Here is a 24692-nt window from a genome sequence, read left to right as displayed (position 1 = left end):
TGGTGTTTTCTAAAGTTTTCAGACATCCTTTCTCTTGTTTATCTGTTGCCTCTTTAATGCCACAGAGACATGAGAAGAAGGGGAATGGTCCTTTGCTTCTTAGGCGTGGGGACTGAAACAGTGTGATGTAAAAGAGACTGTTTGAGCAGCACCCTCCCACTGTACCCAGCACACAGCCCTCTTCATCCTCAGCACCGCAGGCACAACTGCTCTCTACTCCGCACCAAAGTCAGAAGAAAGGATGTGTATGAGTATCTACAGAAACAGTGTTTCTCTAGCCTGAAGTGGTCCCTACTACCTATTAAAGCAGACCTGGCCCAGAGCACCCACAAGAAACACCATTTTTGTTTCTCCCTGTGTGTATTCCACACGCTCAAAGTACTCATCAGAAGAAAAGTGTAACTGATATCTGGAAAACATGCCAAAGGAAAGCAGATCTCTTCTGGGAACTTGTAGGTAAATACAATTCCTAAAGGTCAGAATACAGCCTGAAAGCACAAAGGAAACATGATCTGGTTTTAAAGTTCAAATGCAGGAGTCAGGAGATCTGGATTATGTTCCTGGCTCTGCCACAGCTTTCATGCACAATCACAAGCAACCCATCCATCCCCTCTGTAACTTAGTTTAGCCAGTCAAAAGCTAGGACACCAATGCAGGCTTCCCATTAAAACCAGTAAATCACTATTTTATGGGGCATTTTCTGTTCCTCGGAAAGAAAAGAAAAGGAGCTAACCTAAGATAGACGCAGTGCTTAGAATTGCAAAGTACTACATTTATGATTGCTATTTACTGAGTCAAATTCTGCAGTGATTTACAACCTGTGCATTTCAATTGGCACCAATTTAATATGACTCACTGCATATTTTAATCCATCATCTGTGGAATCACATGGGATTCTGAGACTATCCAAGAAGCTAATTGCAATAGCAAAGGCTCCAAAATCCACCTATTTAAGGTCTAAGCATGGGGTTTGAAGGATCTGAAACAGAAAAGCTTGCTGATCGCGAGATACCCATTTCATAAACAATATTCACTTTAATATATAGCCTATTTCTGACTGTTTGGTGTGTTGGAAGCTCCTGTCCCTGCCTCACATTTAGCATAGCTCACACTACATACTTATTGCTACTTTGAGGCACGCTGACAACTGATGCTCAACCCCAAGGACATAAGTTTGCCATTTGCCCTGATGAAGCTTCAGCACAGGACCGGCATCCTCCAAACATTTTCCCATTTCAAAGCAATGAAGTAACCATTCACCTGATGGATGTATCAGCCACACTTGACATCTCATTATGCTGTCAAAGACTGCCAGAAGCCTTAATTGGGTAACTGCATCAATCTGTTTGTACATCTCCTACACATGCGACAACAGCCTCCCTCTGAAGAAACCGCAGAGCTAAGTATATACTGGAGAGGGTGAATCTCAAAACTATTTCTGCTGTTCCTTGCATCAAGAGCACTTGTGCTGTGAAGAAGCCCCACAAGAGACTTGCCCTACGGAGCACACACCCCAGCATCACCCACAGCCACGCCTCCCACACAGCACGGACAGGACCCCAGTGCTAAACCCCTGTTAGGAATGGCGCTGGGGCTACACCCCACGGCACAGGCAGGGCCGCTCCGGTCTGGAAACGAGGAGGAAATCCCAATTCCTGCCTAATTCACGGAGGGAAAAGCGTGTGTTGAGGCGGGGACTGAGCTTCCCAGAGCCCCACCGGGCTGGCAAAGCGGCGCAGCCGGGAGGCCTCACAGTGCGGCCTGCTCCGCCTTACCTCCCCTGGGGTGCGAGGAACAGCGGCACAAGCTGGAAGGCGAGAACCCGCCCTCCATCACCGATGTCCGGCCCGGCCCTGCCCCTCCCGCCGCGGCGGCCGCGCCTCTCCTCAGCCCGGCACCGCCTCACCGCGCCCCGCCGCTCTGCGCATGCGCTGACACCCCCTCACTCTTCCCCCGCCTTCCATTTTCCCGCCGCTCTGATAGAGGCACGCCGGAAGTGACGCCACCGCCCTGGCAACCGTTACCAAGGTAACCGGAGGACGAGGCCGCGGCCGCCCCGGTGCCTCAGGGCCCTGCCGCCGGACCTGGGCCCCGCTGACCCCCCACAGTCTGTGTGAGGGGCCCGGACCGTCCTTCGAAGGCTGTAGGGGCAGTGAGGGAGCGGCCGGGTCGTGCCCCGCCGAGCCTGGTGCCAGCTCACCACCTGCGGGCCTCGCTGAGGTGGTGCCTTCACCCTCCCGGCAGCACCTTGCTGAGGCCTCCTCAGAGCTCTTCTGCAGAGGTTTTTGTTCCAGGACACGATAATGAGTGACCAAATCCAGTTCATTGTTGAGAAGCTCAATCAGGAGCCCTTCAGGAAGAACTACAATTTAATCACGTTTGACTCCTTAGGGTCAACGCAGCTGTTGCAGCTGCTCACTGATGTTCTGGGAGAGATTGACCCAAAGGTAAGGAAGGCAATCAGAGGTGCTCAGGCCTGCATAGTTGTGGACATCTCAAATGGGGTTGACACAGAAATCTGCTTTTATTTAGGTCTGGCTCTGCATAATCTTGTGGCATGTTTGATTTACCAATATAGCTTGTATGGAGCTTCCTGGAAATAAATGTGCCTGGCAAGAATCCTTCCTGTCTATACATCTAAGTGTTTTGGCAAACCAGCAGTATTTCCTGGGCCAGGGATATTGGATGCCTGTCCTCTGGAGAGTGATGACTGTGTATTTTTCCTTGGGAATCAGGCTACAGCTCTTAACTGCGTTCATACTGCCAACTGCTGTGTTCTTAAGTTAGATGTCAGGCTGTGTCTTGCACAACTGGCCAAGAACTGAACCATCAATTAGCTGTTGCAGTAGATATTGAATCCCTCTCCTCTGAGGTTACCAAAACCATGTAAGATAGAAGGGATCGTTCATACATCTGGAGTGCAGATACATGTGCCTTGGTGTGCTTGGATATCTGGCTTCTTTGGTGGCAGTGATTGTTTTGTCTGCATAGACGAGGTCCCATGAGCAGGCAGAATGTATTCCTAGAGTAAATTCACCTGAATTAAATTCGTTAGAAGAGAACTGAAGTTCAGTGCTAAAAATGATGTTCTGTAATGGAGTATCTCACTTCATTGACATACGATGAATGGATGAATTCTTTTAGTGTTGCTACTTAATTAACATGACTTGGACAAATGGTGGGTAATTAATTTTCTTTTTAAACCATCCAGCATGCTGTTGATATTAGAGAGGAGCTGCCTGAACAAACGGCTAAAAGGATGTTGAATCTTCTTGGTATCCTTAAATACAAACCTCCAGGAAGTGTATCGGACTTGTAAGTATCTATTCGCCTACAAACCACAGTAAAACATCTTTCACAGTTTATACGGACCTTGAATTCAATAGTTGGGTGTATTTTTGATCTCGACCGCCCGGGTGGGTACACGTAATGCCTTGAGGACAGCCTGTCCGTTTTCCCTATAGGGTGAGCTATAGGGGTTGCCAGCCAAGACTGCCCCTCGGGCCATGCTGCAGCGGCTGCTATTGCGGAGCAAGCCAGGAGAGGGTGCCCCATGACTGGCAGGGGCACTCCCTTCCCCATCCATCCCCTTCGGACCAGCCGTCCGAGGCTGGATTGCACCCTCCTGCGCTTGGCTGTAACCCAGAAAACCCACACTCTTCCCCTTTATTCCTGAAGAATATAGCAGAAAAGGAAGAGTCATGGTGGCCGGCTTTAACCTTCTGATGTGTTATGGGGGTTTTATCTGTCTCAGGGTAGCAGAATTGAGATCATAAATAGCAAATTGGCATCATGAAGGTTTTGTTTTTTAACACCATTAAGAAATCATTAGGCAAGTGGAGGAGGAACATCAAAATACTGCAAATTGTTTGTTCCAAGCCATTGCTCTTTACTTGGAGGTATTTTCTTTTTGTTGTTTTCCTATAGGAGTGCATTTCGCCAAGGGTTAGTGACTGGAAGCAAACCTGTAATTCATCCTCTCCTACACTGGCTTCTTCAGAGGACCAATGAACTCAAGAAGAGAGCTTACCTGGCACGTTTCTTGGTAAAACTGGAAGTGCCAGCGGAATTTCTGCATGATGATACTGTGGCTGACATCAACAAACAGGTACCATTTTTCATGAATGCCAACATCTTGTGTTAATTCAAGTGCCAACAGGAAGAGTTACTGCTGAGATACGTGTTCAAGTGAGGTATATTAAAAGCATGTTGGAATCAAGGATGAGCAAAGATTTGTGATGAGAAGTATATGTCTTGACCATCTTTCTTCCAATAACCCTGAAATTGCATATTAATAGGCAGCATCAAATTGAAAAGTTTTAAGCCCATTAAGTACTTGGTGCTAAATAATGTTCACAGCCATGCTGGCCAAGGTAGATTATTATTTCTTAATTTTTAAACACTTCCCCCCCCCCCCCCCCCCATGGACTATGAAATGAATGCTTTTACCTTCATAAATTACCACTTTAAACTAGTGCAGAAAATGTCAGGACCAAAAGCCAGTGTCTCCTAATAGTCAATTTTCTTTAGACCTTAATATTTGTATTAGCCTTATCCCGCTTCTGCTTCAACCTTATTTTTTTTTTGTGAATAAGTAAAATTATTGCTTCTTCCTGGCTTGACATTCCAGCTCATTATGTTCCCACTTCTTTTGTGAGCATTAAATGTTGATTTTAGATAGTCAGACTGGGTGGGTTTGAAATGTAAAGCTTAAAAGTGAACCAAAGTTATGGGTTTAGATCTGTATTATCTGAGGTACATATTAACTTAATTTTTATCCAGTTTTCTCAGCCTTTTGCTATGTATAGTGCAAAATCACAGCGGTTTTGAATGTTTGTAGCAGGTAACTTGATTTATTTTAAAACAAAGCTGTGTAGTTTAACTGAAGCTTGACTAAGTCCTTTATTTTTTTTTGTTGCCACTAACAATACTGGATGTATAATTTGAAGTAACTAAGCAGAAGTAGCAAAGAGAGAAAAGAATGCAGATTGTATGGGGGTCTTTTTCAGTATGTCACAGTCTTAGTATGTATAAATATCTAACTCCATTATTTCCATTACCTAAGATGTGTTCCTTTTTGGGATTAGAGTAATATAACCATCTTATTAACTAATGCCCTGCTGATTAATTCAAAACAGAAGCTGGATAATATAGTGCCTTGATGTAAGTTAAAATCACAATGCAAATATTTAGATACAATTGAGTAAAAGAATTTAGCCTAAATAATTTAGATACAGGCTTCCCATAGTGTCTTTTAAGAGAAACATTTCAAATATAAGAGCTTGGAAATCTTAGAACATGGTCAAGTTTTATGGGTGTATAGAATCATACAATGGTTGGAGTTGGAAGGAACCTTACAGATGATCCTTTTGTAGATCATTTAAACGAGATACTTGGGATACTGGCCACCTTCGCATTTGTTTTGTGATTTAAACATTGGATTGGCTGCAGTACTTAATTTAAAAGTAGGCAACTTCAGGCATAAACCTAGTCTTCAGTGAGCTGCCCCCAGGTGCCAGGTATCTTTCTTTCCACTATAGGAACTTGGGTGTTCTTTGGTCATTTGATTGTGTCGTGCCCTTTGGGTGCACATGGGGTAGCTGCAGCTTTTATTTGGTGAAGGTGAGAAACCTGCCCTTCATTATGCTCTGGCAAAATGTGCTCTGCCCTGGTTTGACTCTTGCCATTGGGCTTGAAATTTTGTGTCCCAATAATGGAACCCATGACAGGGGGTTTGGAACTAGATGATCTTAAGGTCCTTTCCAACCCTAACTATTCTATGATTCTATGAGTAAGGAAAAGGCTCACTAAAATACCCTTTTGCACGAGGTAGGGAATCCATGCAAAGGGAAGCTGCTGGACATCAGCAGTCAGGAATAGAGTTGCTCAGAGACTACCTGCTCTTCATTATTTGTTAAAGTATTTCTATAACACCCAAGTGATACCATGCAGGCCAGTTGAATTTTTACTCTTACTTTTCTGTAACTTATTCTTCATTGTCCAGTGTGTCCATACCTTATCATACCTTTATTTGCCAATTAATCAATTATTTTATCTTCTTCTCAGTAGCCATTTTATTGTTGGGGTTTTTTCATTCATTCATTCATTCATTCCAGCTTATCAGTGTGTTGATATTAAAACAACCAGAAATGAGCAGAGCATTCTAGATGCTGGTTCCCTAGGGTTTTATAGAATAGAATTGCTGCTTCACCACACATAGCTGGGATGTCTTTGTTTGAACTGGCCATTGCCATTTTATTTTCAACATTCATATCAATTGCTCTTTCCAGGAAGTAAGCAATGACTTGATCTTCTCTTTTTAGATTTTTCCATCTCACTGAATGGCTGTTTCTGTGGAGATTATCTTTCCTTGTGTCTCAGCTTGCATTTCTCCCAAGTTAAATCTAAATTTATTTCCTATCCATAGTTCTAAACTCTTTCTGTCCCCTGTTATTTCTCTACCCACACAGACTTTCACACTGCCTCTCAGTTTAAGATTACTGGTGGGCACTGTACTGGTGTGGAAGTAGCACACTGTCTACTTCTTTCTAACCACTGAACTGCATATATAAATCTCTGTAATATACTGAGGGCATGATTATGCAATGTGTCAAAACTGTTTCTCACGTGTTAAGTCGGGTGTGCTCTTGGACTGCTTTGATGGATTGAAGCTCAGTGCTCTCTAAATTCAAGCCCCGTTGCTTTGATCAAGTATATTGTGGGATCAAACTCTTCCTTTTTGGGCTGATAAATTTATGTATGTGATATACACACAGTAAGAGAGAATAATTTGTTAATATAGCATCATCCCTTTCAGATAACATCTTATCTTCCTGTTTTGAAAATACACTGCATATTATAAGGTGAAAATACCAAAGAAATTGTGAAACTTCTGAGTGTACCTTCGAGTAGAAGATAATTCACTATTTTTTTTTTAGGTTTGCTTTATAAGTTGACAAGCTTTTGTGATGGAAAAAATACCTTTAATTCTTGTACTCATCATACTTCTTTTTAAATATTTACTGTCTTAGTAGTAAAGCAACATGTTGATCTGAAAATCCTTAAGAGAGCTCATTCTGCATGGTTTTTATTTCATTTTATAGTATGAAGAACTGATGGAAGCATTTAAAAACCTACATAAGGAGTGTGAGCAGCTCAAAACATCTGGTTTATCTACTGCAGAAATAAGAAGGGTAAAAAAATCTGACAAAATCACACAACTTTTTTTTTGTTAGGGTTTTTTGGTATGTCAGTAGTTCTATTTTTGTTGGGTTTATGGACTCACTGCAGTGCAAGTTGTAGAGGTCAGAGTTGGTGGGCACTGCAGCTGCCTTTTGAAACTGTTCTCTGTTGGCAAACAGCTTAGCAAATCCTCACTTGTGCTTAGAGCTGAGCTTTCTGAAGCAGATTGGGAACCAAGGCTGCCAAGATTCTGTTCAGCAGGATTTTCAAATATTAGAACTCCCTTTCCTCTGAATGCAAACTGCTACAAAGCTGTTTGCTTTACTGATGCAGGGTAATAATTTCAGAGGGAGCTGAATGAATTAAGAGCTTAAGTCAATAAAAATGATGATCCTGTGTGGCCCAGGTGTTAAGCAACAAGATTTGCCCTGTTTCAGCAAAATACTGAAAAGCTTTACACACTCTTCAATAAGACATACAGAGAAGTTAAGCAAATGTTGAGATGAGGTCTAAATTTGGAGAATTTATTTCCTTTTTTCTTACAACTATCAGTTTGTGGAGCCCTGCTGCTGTAAAATAGGAGAATAATAATTAAATACATGTTTTAGCACTATAAAGTATTTCTTCTAACACAATATTATTACAAAGTGTCAGCAAACATCACTCATCTGCAACTTCATGCAAAATCATGTGCCAGTTGTTCTAACATTAAGAACCATACGTTACACTGCATGAGGTATTGAATTGATACTGATTTTTGCAAGGTGGTTTCTGTTTGTTTGGTTTTAGTTTGGAGAAATCCACCTGCTTTTATTTTAAATGTTCACATTAATAATGGAAAGTGCAGATGAAGCAATGTCAGCAGAAACAGAGTGGGAACTGTGGGGGAAGAGAGAAGAGAGATTGGGATCCTGCATGTTGTGATCATAGATCAATAAAATTATAACCACTTCAGTGTATTCAGAGAAGAATTCTGATTTTCATATTAATTTGAACAGAATTTAGTCCAATCCGTATGATACTGTAAATAAATTAACATTTCTTTATCTATTTTTTTTCTGCTTTTTAGGACATTGATGCAATGGAAGAGGAGAAAGATCAACTTGTCAAAAGAGTGGAACGTCTTAAGAAGAGGGTAGTAAGAGAAGTGACACTATTACGTTTCAGTGTCATAGTCCTTGGCTTGCAACTCTGATTTTGGAATGCAAACAAGGATTAAGATAAACATACTCTATGTCTAGGAAGGAATCAAGTAACTAATTGACCCACAGAGAATCTCCCTAGGCGTTAGTCCAGAGCTCTTAAGAATCTTGGGTCCAGAACTTTGCTGTCATTTCTGAGTAGTAACATGTATGGAAAGGAAGTGCGCAGTGAGCCTGTGAAACACATGATCTCTTTAATGTATTTCTCAACTATCTGACAGTAACATGCACTATTTATCCACTTGCTGTAGGTGGAGACAGTACAAAATCATCCACGAATTCTTGAAATAGCAAGACAGCTTCGTGTAGAAAAAGAGAGAGAAGAATCTTTGGCTCAACAGAAGCAGGAACAAAAAAATCAGGTACTGCCATAAAAGCATACCTGTTAAAATAAATAGTGGCTGACATGTGTTTGGGAGTAATGCATTTAAAAAAGTACATCAGGAACAACAATCCAGTGTTTCTCCCAGCACCAGAAAATTAAATCCCATTTAAAATATCTATGTACATTTTAAGGGAAGAGGCTTGACCCTGCAAGATCCACAGACCTCATTCAAAGAACTTGGCTGCTTCAGCTGCCACTGATACCATCATGTAGCAGTCCCAGGATATGTTCCATGACTTACTGTTGTAGCACCCAAAGAGAATTCTTTATATTTATGGGAGTGAGCAAATGTTTCCTTAGATTTGTATCTCTGCATCTGTACCAAGATTTCAAGGGCTGAGGAACACAGCAAGTACCTCAGCTTTTCACTGGGTGGGAATATTGATGCAGGAGCAACCTTGGGATTTTGGTCCCTGAGTTTGACAAAAAGATTGTCCTAGGAAACACTGGAAGCAGTTAACATCCAAATTCCCCAGCTATGTTGTCAAAACAAGATTCTTTTATAAATCCAGTGCAATATTGACATATCATCTTCCCAAATTCTGTAGCATTAACTTCAACACTGTATTAAAAGGGGAAATCCCCACATAGTATTGCATTCTATATCTGGATGTGGAATCCATGTGAATCAGTTGGTTGTCAAGCTGCTGAGTCTTTGCTTGAACCTGGGTGAGATCACAAGTAAATGAATGTGATGTCCAGCTGATTCCAGTTCTTGATGGGTGTCATCTGAATCACAAAAACGATCATCAGCTGGGTGTTACCTGGCATCAAGCTTCCCAGTGTGCTCAGGTTGGACAGTGGATCTCTGTGACAACTCAGCTGCATTGCAAGAACTGCAGTACAAGGATAGTTAGCTGCTGCAATCCTGAGTCTTGCTGTCTTTTTGTTGTTGTTCTGATGTTGAAGCTACTTGTATTTTTGGTTGAAAATTAAGCAATGAATTTCTGCCATAGAGAAGAAACCACTTGGGAGAACAAGAATCCTCCATGAACACTACAGAATATCGAGTAAAGCCAGGCCAATTGCTGAGAATTTGTTTTGGCACATTCCCTTGGGAAACAATCAGCAGATGTTCATAGCTATCATTTTTTATATTTGGGATTTTTTTTTTTGTACTTTTTTTTTTTTAGGTGTTTGAATATGCATTTCAAAGGAATGAGCTTATCTGTGTCCCATTCTCTCTCCAAAGTTGTTCCGTGCAGAGCAGAGATTGCAAAGAGCACAGCTCCAGCTGAAAGAAATGCTTCATGCAGCAGGGGATTCAAAACCTGAAGGTAAGTAGTAATCTATAAAGGCTGGGGGTTTACACTTCTCTGTTAGAAATGAAATCAAAATTGGCTGCTGTCAGTAATATGGTAATGCCAGAAAGTGTACAGAACTTAAGAGGATCTAAGGAAAGAAACAGCTCATGTTCTAAAGTCACATGGTGGAGATGCTAAGGCTGAATATGCCTTGCTACAAAAAGCCAAGGAAACAATCACAGGGGAAGATGATATCAATTATATTTTTGAGGTCCACTTCTTAAAAAAGCTTTAAACCAGTTAAATACTGAATACTGACTGTAATACTTTGCAAAAAAACCCACAGCTGGAAATACAAGGGGTTGGAAAAATCAGAAACCACTTACTAAATCAGGAGCTTGTCTTCCCGAAGGTTTTATGCCTTTTATATTTGTAATTGGGTGTTGGTGAAATGCTGCTTCTGAATATTTTTTCCTCAATGAATATACAGATACATGAAAATACTTTGGTTTATTCAGTGTAGGTTTGTTTCTTCTAGTTACCTCCTATAAATACTTTGAAAGTTTGGAAAGCTTTAAGGCCTCTTTCTCATTGTAGTGCAATTTTGTGTTGTAGGTTTGCATGGTACTAAAAATAAAACTACTTTCTAATTAGGCAGTTTTATAGATCGTGGTTTTTATATATATACATACACTTACTTATGATTATGTTTATAAATATTTTACTAGATATATCTATCTATTGAAGCCTGTATATTTAGATATAAATATATTTGTTTACATATGATAATACTTTGTTCTCATTACACTATTGTAGCTGATTGTCTGTTGCTGTTTTACATTAATCACAGAATCACAGACTGATTTGGGTTGGAAGGGACCTTCAGCACACGTGCTGCCACAGGCAGGGACACCTTCCACTAGAGCAGGTTGCTCCAAGCCCTGTCCAACCTGGCCTTGAACACTGCTAGAGATTGGGCAGCCACAGCTTCTCTGGGCACCCTCACCACCCTCACAGGGAAGAACTTCTGCTGAGATGAGCTAAGAACTCATCTCAATCTCCCCTCTCAGTTTAAAGCCATCACCTCCTGCCCTATCACTACAGGCACTTGTAAAACAGCAAGATTTTTTCTCCTCATTTTCAGTGATACCTCAGTTTGCAAATCACCTCAGCAAATAAATTATAGTAATTGTAGAGAAAGTTAGTATTATACGATTGTTTATCAAAATAGCAGGTGGGAAGGAGTTGCAGTTACTAGATAAATGCATAACTAACTGTCTCCAAGGGCTAAGATTTGACAATATCTAGGTTTCTGCTGGTTTAATCACTTTGAGGGAAATATAAGAAGGATTAGCCTGGCAGTTTGCCTTGACAGCAAAACTGGGAGTCAGGTTAGGGTTCGGTGCTTCAGATGTATGGGATCTTTGGCAAATCACTTACCCCCCTTCAGCCTGTCTCTTGCACTTAGTCGCTAATAACACATCACAGGATCAATAGATGTTTTATGTGCTGTTCATACAGAGATTAGAGTTGATTTATAGGCAAATACTTTACTGCATGTAAAGTAGCGTGGAGGTGTAAGACTCAGAATGATACTTTCTCAGGGCTTTTCCAGTTGCATTCGAAGTTGCTGTGGTAAAAAAAAAGCCATAGAATGATTTTTATTATACATATAAATTACATCCAAAATTATAGAATCTGTCTATAGATTTAAACTGCACAAAGTAAGTCATTGTCCTCCTCTTTCAGGTGTAGTTAATATTCCCATTGCATCACATAACTGCTTTGGCAGCCGCTTTGAGTTAGAGAGATTTTTCCATCACCACCACGTTGCATTGCTGTTACTTTGTGATTTTACTTTAATTCTTTTATGATGCTCATCAGCTGCTGAAGCACAGATTGAACTAAGAGTATCTGAACTATCTTCTCTACTCCAAGGGACCTGCAGTGGATTTTGTAACTGTTCCATTTTTGCAGTAGGTATCAAAGAGTTTATACAGCAAAGCTGTGTCAACAGTTCTATTTCAGTTCCTGGGTTTTCTTTTTAAGGCCAATGGAAACTTGATGGGTTCAGTTCACAGAAGCAAAGGTAACATAATAAAAGGCAGTAAATATGTCATTTAATCGTTGAGATGAAAATAAAGATAAAGTTAACATATTTAATTTCCTTATCTTGAGTCCTGCTTGCAGGGGAAAAAGTGTTTGGATGTTCTGAAGAAAAATTCAGAGTCATTACTCAAGAAAACTTGTGTTGAAATGTTGCCCAAACAAAGTTGCTCTGCAACTGCTTTTCTCTGTAGTCGTTACAAAGACAAAGCCTGTAGTAGCAATTGCAGAATGCCAACTGTGTGTTTGAAATAATTGAAATGAGGTGACCGCAGTGCACTGAACAGGATCCCATTTATTTTAAAAGCTTTGTTGGGCTACAGTTAACACAATTTATTTTCCTTTAAAAACTCCCTCTGGCTGTAGTTTAGTCCCTCAGCTGCCTGCTCAGGTCAGTATAAGTTGTGTGCTGACAGGTCAGGAGATGCTTGGTAGGTGTGGATTTTCACTGGAATTTAGACTTTCCTTTAAAATGATTTTATAATACTTCAGGTGGTTTTACTTCTAAAGCAAGACACAATGATAGAAGTTGTTGATAATGAATAAAAGCTTTTTTGTGGCTTACAGATGCTGCTTTGATCACTTCATCCTATAATTAAGTTAGGATGAAGTACTTTAAAGAAATGAAAAGGAATGCAAGTAGCACATATTGATGAGTATCATTTGTATGTAATTAGCATCAGTCTGCTTTAGCTAAGCCAGGAAAGTACAGCTTATGGTTAGTAGGTTTGTAACTCTTGGAAATAGAATATTTAGAAGACTTTGTATTGTATCATGAAAACCAGGTGATTGTTTTGAAATGCTTTTTGGACTAAGGCTGATCATACTGGTTTCCACAGCAGACTCCTTGGTGGTTTTTCAGTACTACTCAGTATATTTAACTACAGAGAGGCAGTTGCTGTTGATAGCAGTAACATGAATTTAGAGTTTCTGGGAATTTTTTTTGGTAGTCTTATTATTCCAGATATGAATAGCACTTTTATTAGCACTGACCACTTGTCTGCATAACCTAGCTCGTGCTTCCTCAGCAAGATTCCCTTCTTTTCGCTTTGAATATCTCTGCTGGCACAAACAGAAATGTTTAATGCCAAGAATTGATCAGAATTACTGAAATTCTTGATCTTTGGTCATTTTATAGGACATGATTGTTCACTTTATTGGCAGAAATATGAAGAAGTGGATGACTGGAAAATATTGATTAAAAGAATGTATTAAGGTGGTTATTGATAAACAGTGAAATGTGTAATTTCTATACTTCATTAAGTTAATATGTAGTAATAGATCTAGAGCACTGAGAACCTCAAAGATACCATTGTCGTGGTATATTATAGATGTGTTTGGTAAAGGAGAATGGCTTAGGTGGAACGCTATTTCCATCTTGAAATGATTTCTTTATTATAAAGTCACTGTCAATGGATACAAGCTCAGGAGTTAAAGCACTTTTACACTAACCTGATGTCTCTGATGAGAATTCAAGCCTGGTTGGTCAGAGTCATAGTATTGCTATGGCTGACTTCTTTAAGACCATTGACTCTTAACTGGCACCCTATTTTGAAGAACAAACAAAGCAGCATAATTCAACATGGGCTCTGTTAAGAGGATTAAAAGGGGTTTGTTGAAGGTTTTAGAAAGAGAATTGCTCAGGGAATCATCACCGAGTGGATGCGTTTCTACTTGGGACATGCAGAAATCAGTGTGGGGCTCTTTTTTGTTTAGTATTTACACTGGACACCTGAAAGAAAACAGCAGATGAGGTCTGGTGAGATAGCCAGGAGAACTAAAAATAGGGGCAATGACTGAATAATGAGGAGACGGTTGATTCGAAGTGACCTTAATCACTTAGGAAGCCAAGTCGGTGCCAACAGTATGTATTTTAAGGAATAGCAGAATGCCACAGTATTCCTCTAGGATGTCATTATAGCATGTGGGACATTTTCCTAAGAAGTGACTCTGAAAAGGACTTGTGGGTCATAGTATAAAATGGGAGAACAGTCTGAAAGATGTGGTGCTATCCATATATTTATTTCTGGAAGAAAATGCAGTGGGAGAGTTATGTTACCTCTTCTTAGCTCTGAAGTATTCATCACTGCAACACTGTCCATTGAACAGAGTTCAGGAAGAACGTTGAAAGGTCAGAGAGATTTTTGAAGACCATCAATAATGATAAGCATAGGAAGAATAACTTACAAAGGCAAATTCTGGAAGCTTTTTAGTCCTTCAAGGAGATATCTTCAAGGAGATTTTGATCATAACCTGTCAGTGTTTGCATGTGCCAGGCCTCTGATATCACTTCCAGTTTCCTTCTGCTAAATACTGGAAGCTGTGGAGGGAATAATTTACATACTCTCTTAGCAAGGGTGGTTGCAGAAAGGGAAGGGAAGGCTTTGATGGAAGTGAATGGCATGTGGAAGTTTGTTCTAGATGTGCCTTCCTATGTGTCTTAAAGTGTTGGCAGGTAGTCTATGAAATGAGTGCTCTTCTTGCACTGTCCCCTTTTTTTCTTGGTTTAAAATTAGTTATTGCTGCAAATAGTTTTGATACAGGATGCACACAATTGGTAGCCTGAAGAGGGAAAAGAAGTGAATCAAGTTTTCATAGAATGGTTTTAGATCTATTAGCAGAATTATGCATAGAAAATTGCCTCTTTTCTACGTGACTGAGCAAGCATGAAGAAACTCCTCTCCCATCCCTCTCTTTGTAATAATAATAACAAAAAAATCTGAATGGAAAACATGAGTTGCTCTTAGTATCTCTCCACATGTAAATACTTGGTTGGCAGAACCTTGCTAAAATAACCTTAGGGCACAGAGCCAGGCTTTCTGTGCAGCTTACGTATGTGGATTTTGTAACCGTAAGTCAACGCTGAAACATTAAAAACAGAATTTATATGTGTAATGGAAAGGTTTAAAGCATGCTTGCTTTTCTTCCCTCCAGCCTGGGAATTTGAAACAAGAATGTTTTTCAATGAGAAAAAGATTAAACCAAAACCTGCCCTACGTTTTGTTTTTTAAGGTTCTGTTAAGCAGCAAACGTAGCTCTCAGGTAGTTACTTCTCCCTGTGTGATGTTGAATTGTATAGGAGGGAAAATATATCTGGAGTAGTTAGGAAAGAAACTACATTAGTCATGAGGGATGTTGACATCATCATGTCTTTCCCCATAAAGATGTCAAGTCTTAACTTGCTTCATTGCTTGCTGAGCCGTCAAGAGTAAGCGTGATGCAGAACCAGCCAGTGTGTAAAAGGAGTTGGTAGTAGCTCAGAGGTACCTGAGAAATGGATCTAGATAGTGATCAAGGCTATAGCCTGTGGAGGCATATGTCTGCACTCTCATGTGGAGTTGTTCAGGCGTGGTTGTTTCCTGAGTGTCATATCTACAACAAATAGAAGTATGTACAGTTTTATAAGGAAACTGGAGAGGTGGAAGAAATAAAGTATAGGCTGTAGATGCAGATTTCTTTTGCTACTAAGAGGAAAGGAAGAAATCAGTTTGATTAAAATGTTAATATTTAATATCAGCATAATTAAATTGATATCACTTTGGTTTCAACACCAAAGGTCTTGGTTTTAAATATCAAACTGTGTTTCTTGTCAGTTCTGGGGTGGTAATTCTGCTCACAGCATACATGGGAAGCTTTGCTGCATTTGCAGAGGGGGTAGATCTCTAGTGAGATGTTAAAATGTGGTCCCTTATGCCCGGCTCTGTTGTGGGCTGAGGAAGACTGGAATCAAGTTCTTCTGGAAGAAAGAAGTGGGAAATCTCAGTGAGTCCAGGTGTGTTTCTCAGGGTATAGCTGTAGTGCCATGTACATAATGGCTTTTGCATACCCATTCTGTTAACCCATTCTGAAACCAGTATCAATGCTGTTTGTTTTGCACAAGATAAATGACTTTTCCACAAAGGGGAAAAGATCCTGTGGCAGTGTTGCTTTTCATAAACACAGAAATCAACCAACTAAACTGCTGGAAAAGAGGAATTCCCACTCCTGTTTAGTTTATGTTGACTTGACTTTGTTAGCAACCCTACTTCCCCTAGGGTCTGTTTTCTTCTAGTTCTTGAGGCTTTCTCAAGAGCTAATGGCTTATTTCCCCCCTGGCAGCTAAACCCAGTAGCTGTCCTTTCAGTCTGAGCTGGGAGCAGAGGGTGAGGAGGATCTAGAAGCCCTGGGGGCACATTTTCCTAGGCTTCTATTTCACTTTGCTCTAACCTCCTCCTTTTGTCAGTCAGGGATGTGGTCAGCAGGCTCTTCAGCCTGAGAACCACAATTTCTGCTTTCACCTACCTCCTTTTCCATCTCTGTTGCACTTTTTTTTAGCTGTGTATTGTTCTTACCTGTAGGTCCCTGTATTTATCTGCTATGAAGGCTAAATTACCTGGTAAGAGCCAAGTCATCCTAAGCATGGTAACATGCAGTGTGCACTGGGCTTGCGTAGAGCATGACTTACAAATGGAGTTGCTTTTCTCAACAGATTTTTTTTCTATCACTACTCAGGAATTCCTTCTTGGTTTTTCTATTTTATTGTTATTTTCAGCATTCGTAGTCTATATCCTGTCCTGAGAGTGAATGCTTGTTCTTACAAGAAAAAAATAGTGTGCTATTTACAGGAAGGCAATTTATAAGTGTTCCAGCAATGCAAAAGACCCTTAAAGTAGGCATACATTAAATTCTGCTCATTTTAAGGGCTTTTTAGATGCCAGATTGGAATCAAGTTTTATTTTCAGGGAGACTTTCCAAGGATATACTAAATCTATACATGAGCTAGGCCAAATTAAGATCTTTGTACAGATAAAGGATTCACCCTGAGATGATTTCTGTCTATAGATGAAGTAATTCACATGAAACAATGAACTCTGTAATCCCTGAGTAGCACCAGCTTCAGGATGCACACTCCCCTGGTCCAGCCAGGGAAGTTCTAAGGGGTACGGCATAGCTGTGATATGCTTTGCTGCCCCTCATCAGCATCTGCATAAGCAGCCACAGTCTAGCTCTTCACTTTTAAGGTTTCAGAAGAATGTAATTCACAACACAAGTAACACAGAATCCAGTGTGTTGATGTGTGTAAGGTACACATTAGGTTAATGGCTTTCTGTGTCAGTGCTGCGTGTTGCATTTTGCATCTGATTCAGCTGGAATTTCATGTAAGAAGGGATTTCCTTGTTTGCAGATGAAAAGATTCTGTCAAGGAGTTAATAGGTATATGCTGGAGATACAGATGGATAATAATACTTATATTATTTAACATCCAGATTAAAAATCTAAATCAAGTAACTACCTGTTTCTTTGAGCTCTGAAAAGAATGCTCAAGTGTTATGCTGTTGTTATCATAATCTGCTACTAGATACTTAATGTATTGGTGAAATCAGACTTAATTATCTGCTATGTTACTTTTATAGACACACTGATTTAATTTGCTTTTAAGGTTTAATGAAGAAACTGGAAGAGGAGATAAATTTCAATACATACCTGGTTACTGAAAAATTACCTAGAGAGCTGGAAAGCAAGAAGAATTCAACATATATCTTACAAAAGGTGGCTGCAGAACCGGCTATGAGCCAATCTGATCTCAATGTACTTGAAAGCAAGGTAAGCTAACCAAGGCCACGCTTAATTTGTATTCCATAGCATAGTCTCAGGTTCTTGTACACTACTTTATATCCTTGAGAAAATGTCTAATTCCCAAAGGAACATCCCTTCAGTTGTAAAGCAGAAGATGTGTTAATTACTAAATGCAAACTCCCAGACAAGTTTCTAAAAATACCCACCAAGCAAACAAGAAAACAAGCCCCAAACCAAACCCAAACCAACCGTGTCCTTAAATGCTATTTAGAAAATCGTGTTAGCAATTTCCTGTGGTATGAGCAGAGGTGTTACATTAGCACTAAAGATTTGATTTTAATTCTCTTCAGATTTCACTTGGTTTAAACTCTCACTGGTTATCAAGGGAGTTTACAGCAGCATATAGAGAGCGCTTATGGAGTGGTGAACAAATGTTCTCAGGGTGATACATCTACACAATATTGTGTTTTAATGTGCAATGGCTCAGAACTCCTTAGTGTTTGGAATAAGTCTGGTTTAGTTGGGAAGCCCAAAGGAAATCTGAGAATCAAGTACTTACTTTACCTTTCCAGATTTTTTCAGATGTTAAAAACAAATGGTGTTAGAATGAGCAAAAGTCCTTATTTGTAGTGTATATCCAATATGTGCAGAGATATTTGTTGCCACAGAAGTCCATTTATTTAATTCAATGAAGTTTTCATATCTGCATGATCCTAAATGGAAGATTAAATAAGTAACATTATATTCTAGAAGAATTTATATGAATGTTAATTATTAGTATTTCTACTCATGCTGAAGATTTACAATGTTAGCAAGGGTTGGAAGACTAGTCCTACATAGTACTAGCTACGAGACTGTTCAGTCTCAATGTCAGCTTCTTTTACCAGCTGGTTTTTACTATCCCTGGGATCTCCAACTCAGGCTCTGCTGTGAAATGTAGATAACGAGGAAACAGAGTATTTGTAATAGATCAGAGAATGATTTACCCATGGGTGTGAGGGCTGCCATTCACCATCCTTCTTGTGTCTTGAAGCAAGTGATCAACTTCACAGTAGCCTGTGCATTCACACACAGAGCATGCCAAAGTAATGCAAGAAAGAAATGCCCACGGGTTTCTTGGATCAGAGGAGAATCAGCAGTCAAGTGTCATCAGGAATACATTCTATTTTAAGGTTAAGACTACTTTTAACAAAAGTAAAGTCAGTGACAGCCTAATGCTATTTTGGTTCCCGATCATTCGACTTTTAAGGATGCGGCATTATTAAATGGTAGATGAGGTCTGAAATAATAAACCAGCTCTGTGGTTCAGCCTCCGCTTTCCTCAGGCATGTTTTCTAATCACAACAGTGTTTGTGGTTGCAGTTATTTCTTTCAGCCACACTTGAAGCCTGGGTTTGCGCTTTCCTTTCCAAGACTATTGTTGGGGTTCTTACAATATTTTGGGCAATATTGTAAAAAGATTCAAAGTTGGGTTTTTTTTCCCCTCTTTCTCCATGAGGTCACCTTTTAATTTGTTATATTTTGGAAGTATGCTCTTCTTAATAGATAATAAACCCAAAATAGATAATGTCATCTACTTGGCCGTTATCACAGCATGGCCTTAGACAGCATTTCTTTTTTTAAAAGTCAACCTTCTGTTTTCTCAGTGCCTTAAAAAGGAACTGGATTGCGCTGAGAATGCCGCAGTCCTGCATTTTCTAACATATAAACCAGGAATTTATTCACATAAGGGAATTCTTATGCCATCTTCAAATTCAGGCCTGTTCTACCACTAATAGCTTTTGTAAAGGAATAGAATTCGCAGGTGGTGGAGTATTTTTAGTCCTGTGGAACACTTTATTTGAAATACTTAGGTTTGAAAGTGCACGGATATTGCTCATGGAAATGTCTGGGGAATGCCCAGCGCTACCTGCGGTACGATTTGACATTATTGGATTTCAGCACATATTTACACTGCTTATCAGCACTCATCTAGTTAGCAGAGAATTAAAGGAAGGTTGCTAGGGCTGCGGTTTCCATGGCTGATGAGAGTCCCGGGGTAGCATTAAGTCAGGACTGGAAAAGCTGGAATCAGTACACTGGTGTAGCTGTGATTTCCAGGTGCAGTGGGCTCTAAAGCTTCAGCTAGAATGAACATCAACAGTTTGAGACTGTGGACCAGCAAAGAGACTGTGGAGAAACTGCATTTTGGAGCAGTAGAAAGAAAGTACAATAGAGCTGGAATATGATGGTCTGCAACTCTTTAAAGTATTGATGAATTTGGTATCACTTAGTCTTTGCTTGCTCCCCTTTAAACTTGTGATAAATGGTTGAGTGAAAAGGAGTGTTAATTAATATTGATAAAATGACAGTTTTCATACAGTGTGTCACAATATGAGTCTTTTTTCCATCTCTACCGAGTCCCTTGCATTTGCTCTCCCTGTACACCAGTTTATTTCATTTTCAGGGCCAACATCAGGCTTCTGCCTTATCATAAAGGCACAGAACTGGAAGTGCAAAACCTTAGCCTCTTCCTGGCCAGTGCTTAATGACTCACTGAGGTTTTTGGGTTTGTTTCTCTGTTTTAAAAATGGAACTAGCTGGATTGAAAATCTGGTTTGCAAAGCATTTAATTCTTGGGAGAAGACAAAGAAATAAAGCTCCATTTCCTTAGTTTTCTGCTCTGTCTTGCAGATAAATGAAGTAAATGCACAAATGAACCAGCTTATTGAGAAAAGAATGATGAAGTATGAGCCAGCTGATAGCAAATTTTCCATGTACCGCCAACAGGTAAGGAGGAACAAAGCGTTTGTTAAGCAGAAGCAGTGCAGCAGTTTCAGTCCCTGATTGGTTTGTGTCCTGATTTTTGTCTTTATTTAGCATAAATCAGTGAAATGCATAATAAGGGAGGACAAAAAGCAAATAAATAGCTGTTGAACATATGTATGTTTAGGGCTGAGTCAGACACTTGCTTTCAGGCACGTTAGTGAGTTCGTATCGACTGCTGTCCTTCTGCTGTTAGGTGTTGACTTCAGCTGCATCCCAGCAATTGTGGAAGCATCATTTTGGAGGAGCTATTTTGGTAAAGCTCCAGCTGTGGACAGATTCTTAAGAGGCAGCATGTGGGCTGATGGCTGCAGCCAGCCCTGGAGGCAAGGCTTGCTTTCAGTTGTACCCCTTGCTTGTGTTTTACCACATGCTATTTTTCCTGTTGCATCTATTAAGAAGGTATTCTTTGATTTCTTTTTTTCATCCTGAGGCTATAAAATAGTCTTTCTATAAAATAGGCTGTCTGGTGTAGTCTGAGTAAATTCACAAGTTCTAAAAAGGATTTATGAACTCTGAGATTTTCAGAGCTTACACAGAAATGTGGTTTCTTTTCCAGGCAGCCTGTACCACTGCTAATTTTAATGAAGATTTTCATGATGATGCTTATGGTAATGGTTCAAAAAATAAAAAGGCTGAAGTAAAATGGATCGGTGGGAGGCAAAAAATAGTGATAAAATGCATCCTGCAGTTCAGTCACATATGCAATAGGAAATGCACCGTTTTGTTCCGTAAGAGATGCTCTTCTTCCCAAAAGAAAAGCTGCCACATAATGTGCTGGTAGCAGGACCAGCAGGCTCGGGATATAATTGTGTTCAGTGGAGGAACCACTGCAGGAGTTCAGGTTGCTGCTGTGAGTTGAAAGCATGCAGTGGTCTTTGCTTTGTTCCGCGAGGGACCGGCTTCTGTTTCACACAATGATCGTATATATTGTTCCACAGTTTGTCGCTGCAGATATCTCATGAAGCAAAGAGCCGAGATCCTACCCCAGCAGAACTCTGATAGGTATATTTTTAGACATAAAGCTGGTTCTTTTCACCTAGTGGGAGAAAGCTGCTCTGTATTTTGCTTCATTTCTTTGTAAGTTTTCCCTTTTGTATGAAGAAACCAGCCATACCTCCAAATTCCTGCACCTGCATCAAAATTAATCTGTTGTGTCGATAAAGATGCCTTTTTGTTTTACTGAACAAAAGTACACTTATGTTCTAAAATCCATCAGCTTCTGGTCAAATCTTGGGTACTATGAAATATTGTCTTATATAAAATACTGTTTTTTAAATGCTCTATCTTCTAGACTCAAACAGAGGAATAATCTGTAATCGACACTATTTCTGTACGGTATTGCTTTATTCATTGTCTTCCAGCTATTTGCCAAGATTTAGTGGCTCAGATCTGCTGTTAGGATAACATATTTCTGTAGGTTGGAGTAGGTTGGAGTTATAAAAATCTGTATTATGACATTTGTGAAATCTTGGATAACTTTCCACTTAAGCCATGTTGGTGCATTTTACATATGCACAGAAAGGGGCTAAGTAGAAGAAATGAAGCAGCTCAAATGCCTACCTTTTCTTCAATGAAAATGGAAAAAATGAGGTGAAGAAATGGAAATCTAAAATGTAAAATCTGTCGACACGAATGTGTGAAAAAGGGCGTGTTTGGGATCTCAGCCATACTGAAGGAAGTTGGGAGCCTGCAATCAACTTTAGAGGAGTTGTGGTTTAACCCACTGTATCTAATGAATAATCAATGCTTTTTTCTCTGCAGTGAGACATGCTCACATTGCTTAATGAAAAACAGTTTCTGACAGTTAAAATGTGGTTTCAGTGGTGCAGTGCCTGAAATTTAATGGATTACATTTTACTAATGTTGAAGGAAGGCAGTTTTTACTTTACTTGTCCATATGCATTTTTAATGATCACGCAGGCATCTATAATGTCCCGGAAGAAGGAAGCCAAGGCTGAGCAACTCCAGGCTGCTAAGGAAGAGCTGTCCAATGTTGAAAAGCAGATGCAGCAGAAGACCAGCCAGGCCCATGAGTTGGAAGGCTCTGAAGTTCTGAAAGGGGATGAGGTATGCACTGTAACAGAGGATATAAGGGAGAGGAAATCTTTGAGAGATGGATCAATTTTTGTTAACTCACAATTTTCTTTTAACTTTATGTTGCAATGACTGCTCCTACAGTATCCTATCCACCTTTATAGTATCCTGTCAAAATACATGGCCTCAGCATTGCAACACATTGGCCTCTGGGTTTTCTAATGCTCAAAATCCAAAATGATCATATTTGAAGACTTGTTTTTTTGAAGTACAGCTAATACAGGTGCTGTCCAGTGCTTTTAAATGCCTCCCACTATTTATACTGCAACAGTGCTTGGGTTGTAGCTATTTTCAAATTCTAATTTAAATTCCTCACATTGTACCTAATATATTGCAAGGTATATGAGGATTTAATGTTGGCTGTCTTGATATTCCAGACTTTGGATCAGAATAACATCAACATCACAAGGGTGTGATGGTGAATAACTAACTACAGAAGTTAAGGATTCATTGATTAGGAGCTCAAGTGAGGAGTAACATTGATTAATTTTATTATTTGGTGTGTAATAAAAATCTGCATTACTGTCCATTCCCTATATGATATCTGATCATAAAGCACCATACCAGTAATATCAGAAATGCAGTTAATCCTGTTGTAGTTTTGACTGAAATTTCCCCAGACCCTCCTGAAGCTCAGCTGCAGTACATCCTCTGACAAGCACAGTCACTGTAGCTCAGGCAAGTCATATTTGAAGCTGTACTTAATGAAGCAGCCTTTTCTTCTTCAGATGTTTGCAAGGAATCCGGCTGCTGCAGCTGGGTACTGGTTTGTCAGGAAAATGAATTGACTTTCCTGACGACAGTAATTTTTCTCTGTTTGGATAAAGCCTGTTAAGTGTACTTCCAGGAAGACTCACTAAAGCAAGGACTATTTTAGCTGCATCATTCTTTGATTTAATCTATCTTCTCATGCCCTCCTGTATTGCCTTCATTAGCACTGCCATTTATCAAGAGTAACACTCTGCTTTCTTTCTCTTTGCCTGTTTCTGTGCTTTTTTAACATACTACTCAAACCAGGGAACACCTTTTGTAGCAGGAACTCCCTTCCTAATCCCATAGGACATGCCCACTCCACAAACATCCTTTCTTTTAAAGGAGTCTTAAAGAGACTGTGGAAATGTGTATGTGTACACCCATACACCAAGCTTCCTGTGTGATATGGAGCCCATGCATGTTTCACTCGTGCCTCCTGTCTTTCTCCTCTTCTGTACATCAAGATGAAAACTACAGGTGGAAGTTAATGGCACAGACACTGAACAACTGAGATGTCGATTTCTCTTACCCTGACACGCTATACACATTCCAAGGGTGTTCCAAGCAATAATAAAACAACCACTGCATTAGATTTCTCTCCACTACAAGGTTTTGAGTCCCAGGGGCGATGTTGCTAGGCTCCTGGACAACTTTTTAAGTGAAAAATAAAGCTAGAAAGCAGACAGCCTGTGTTTCATGACGTGATGGGAAAGAAGTGTTTAATAGATCAACAAGAATGCATTACCAAGACAGCAGCATATGTTTTACGTTATCTGCAGATGCACAGATAATGCATGTGCAAAAATAATTAGTGTTGTGCCTGTTCTTGAGGAGGATAACATACTGTGATCCATAGAAATTCAAGGAGAACAGGGCAGGAGGGAAACCTTGTGAGGAGGAACCTCATGAGAGGCTTAATAATGAAAAATTTAAGTGTCTGACATGAGGCTCAAGACAGAAAAAAGACCTGTTTGAACATAACTTGCCTTCCTTTTGTTCAAATGTGTTCTGCTTTTGACTTCTTAAATCTTTCAAGTCTTCATTTTTGAGAAATGAGAAACAAATGACAGCACTTTGGGCAAAACCATCAGCTTTAAATAAGAAGTGCTTGTCTTTTCATAAGAAGCATTTCCTGGTTTGTCATATCCTTTCTGCACATTGGCCCAAGGAAGGCAGTACTGTACAATCCATGTCTTGATCATGACTTCATTAGGTAAACTGCAGTGGTACTCACAGGCAGTAGTGTAAAGCATTAAAAAGTGTTTCCTATGGCTAAAAACCAGGGAAGGATTTGAATTCTTGATTATTTTGATCACCTCTTTTGCAAAGGTCACAGTTTCCTCATCTGGAAAATGGAGATAG

At 39.9% G+C, this 24692-nt stretch overlaps 1 protein-coding gene and 1 long non-coding RNA gene across 3 annotated transcripts in view; one reads left to right on the top strand and one right to left on the bottom strand.

The window, feature by feature from the left end:
* The first annotated feature begins 1995 nt into the window (after positions 1-1995).
* IFT81 (intraflagellar transport 81) overlaps positions 1996-24692 on the top strand; it is a 41223-nt gene continuing 18526 nt past the window's right edge. The window contains exons 1-10 of one of the 2 annotated variants that reach the window (XM_062625903.1): positions 1996-2447; positions 3212-3315; positions 3928-4108; positions 7104-7193; positions 8252-8317; positions 8636-8746; positions 9962-10046; positions 17539-17702; positions 20349-20444; positions 22404-22550. In XM_062625903.1, coding sequence (XP_062481887.1) covers positions 2304-2447; positions 3212-3315; positions 3928-4108; positions 7104-7193; positions 8252-8317; positions 8636-8746; positions 9962-10046; positions 17539-17702; positions 20349-20444; positions 22404-22550 — 1188 coding nt within the window. In that variant the 5' untranslated portion in view covers positions 1996-2303. The remainder of the gene's footprint in view (positions 2448-3211; positions 3316-3927; positions 4109-7103; positions 7194-8251; positions 8318-8635; positions 8747-9961; positions 10047-17538; positions 17703-20348; positions 20445-22403; positions 22551-24692) is intronic. The other variant, XM_062625902.1, reaches the window with a different exon arrangement.
* Positions 11054-14689, bottom strand: LOC134167341 (uncharacterized). The gene is made up of 3 exons (XR_009966151.1): positions 14307-14689; positions 13572-13665; positions 11054-11643 (listed from the first exon to the last, which is right to left on the bottom strand). It is a non-coding gene; the product is annotated as an uncharacterized LOC134167341 (long non-coding RNA).

This window comes from Pezoporus occidentalis, unplaced genomic scaffold, assembly GCF_034315485.1.
Source record: "Pezoporus occidentalis ecotype Australia unplaced genomic scaffold, CSIRO_AGI_Poc_V1 ctg284, whole genome shotgun sequence".
Taxonomy (NCBI): Eukaryota; Metazoa; Chordata; class Aves; order Psittaciformes; family Psittacidae; genus Pezoporus; species Pezoporus occidentalis.
Note: the sequence above shows the minus strand (reverse complement) of the source record. Positions and strands in the feature narration are given on the sequence as shown.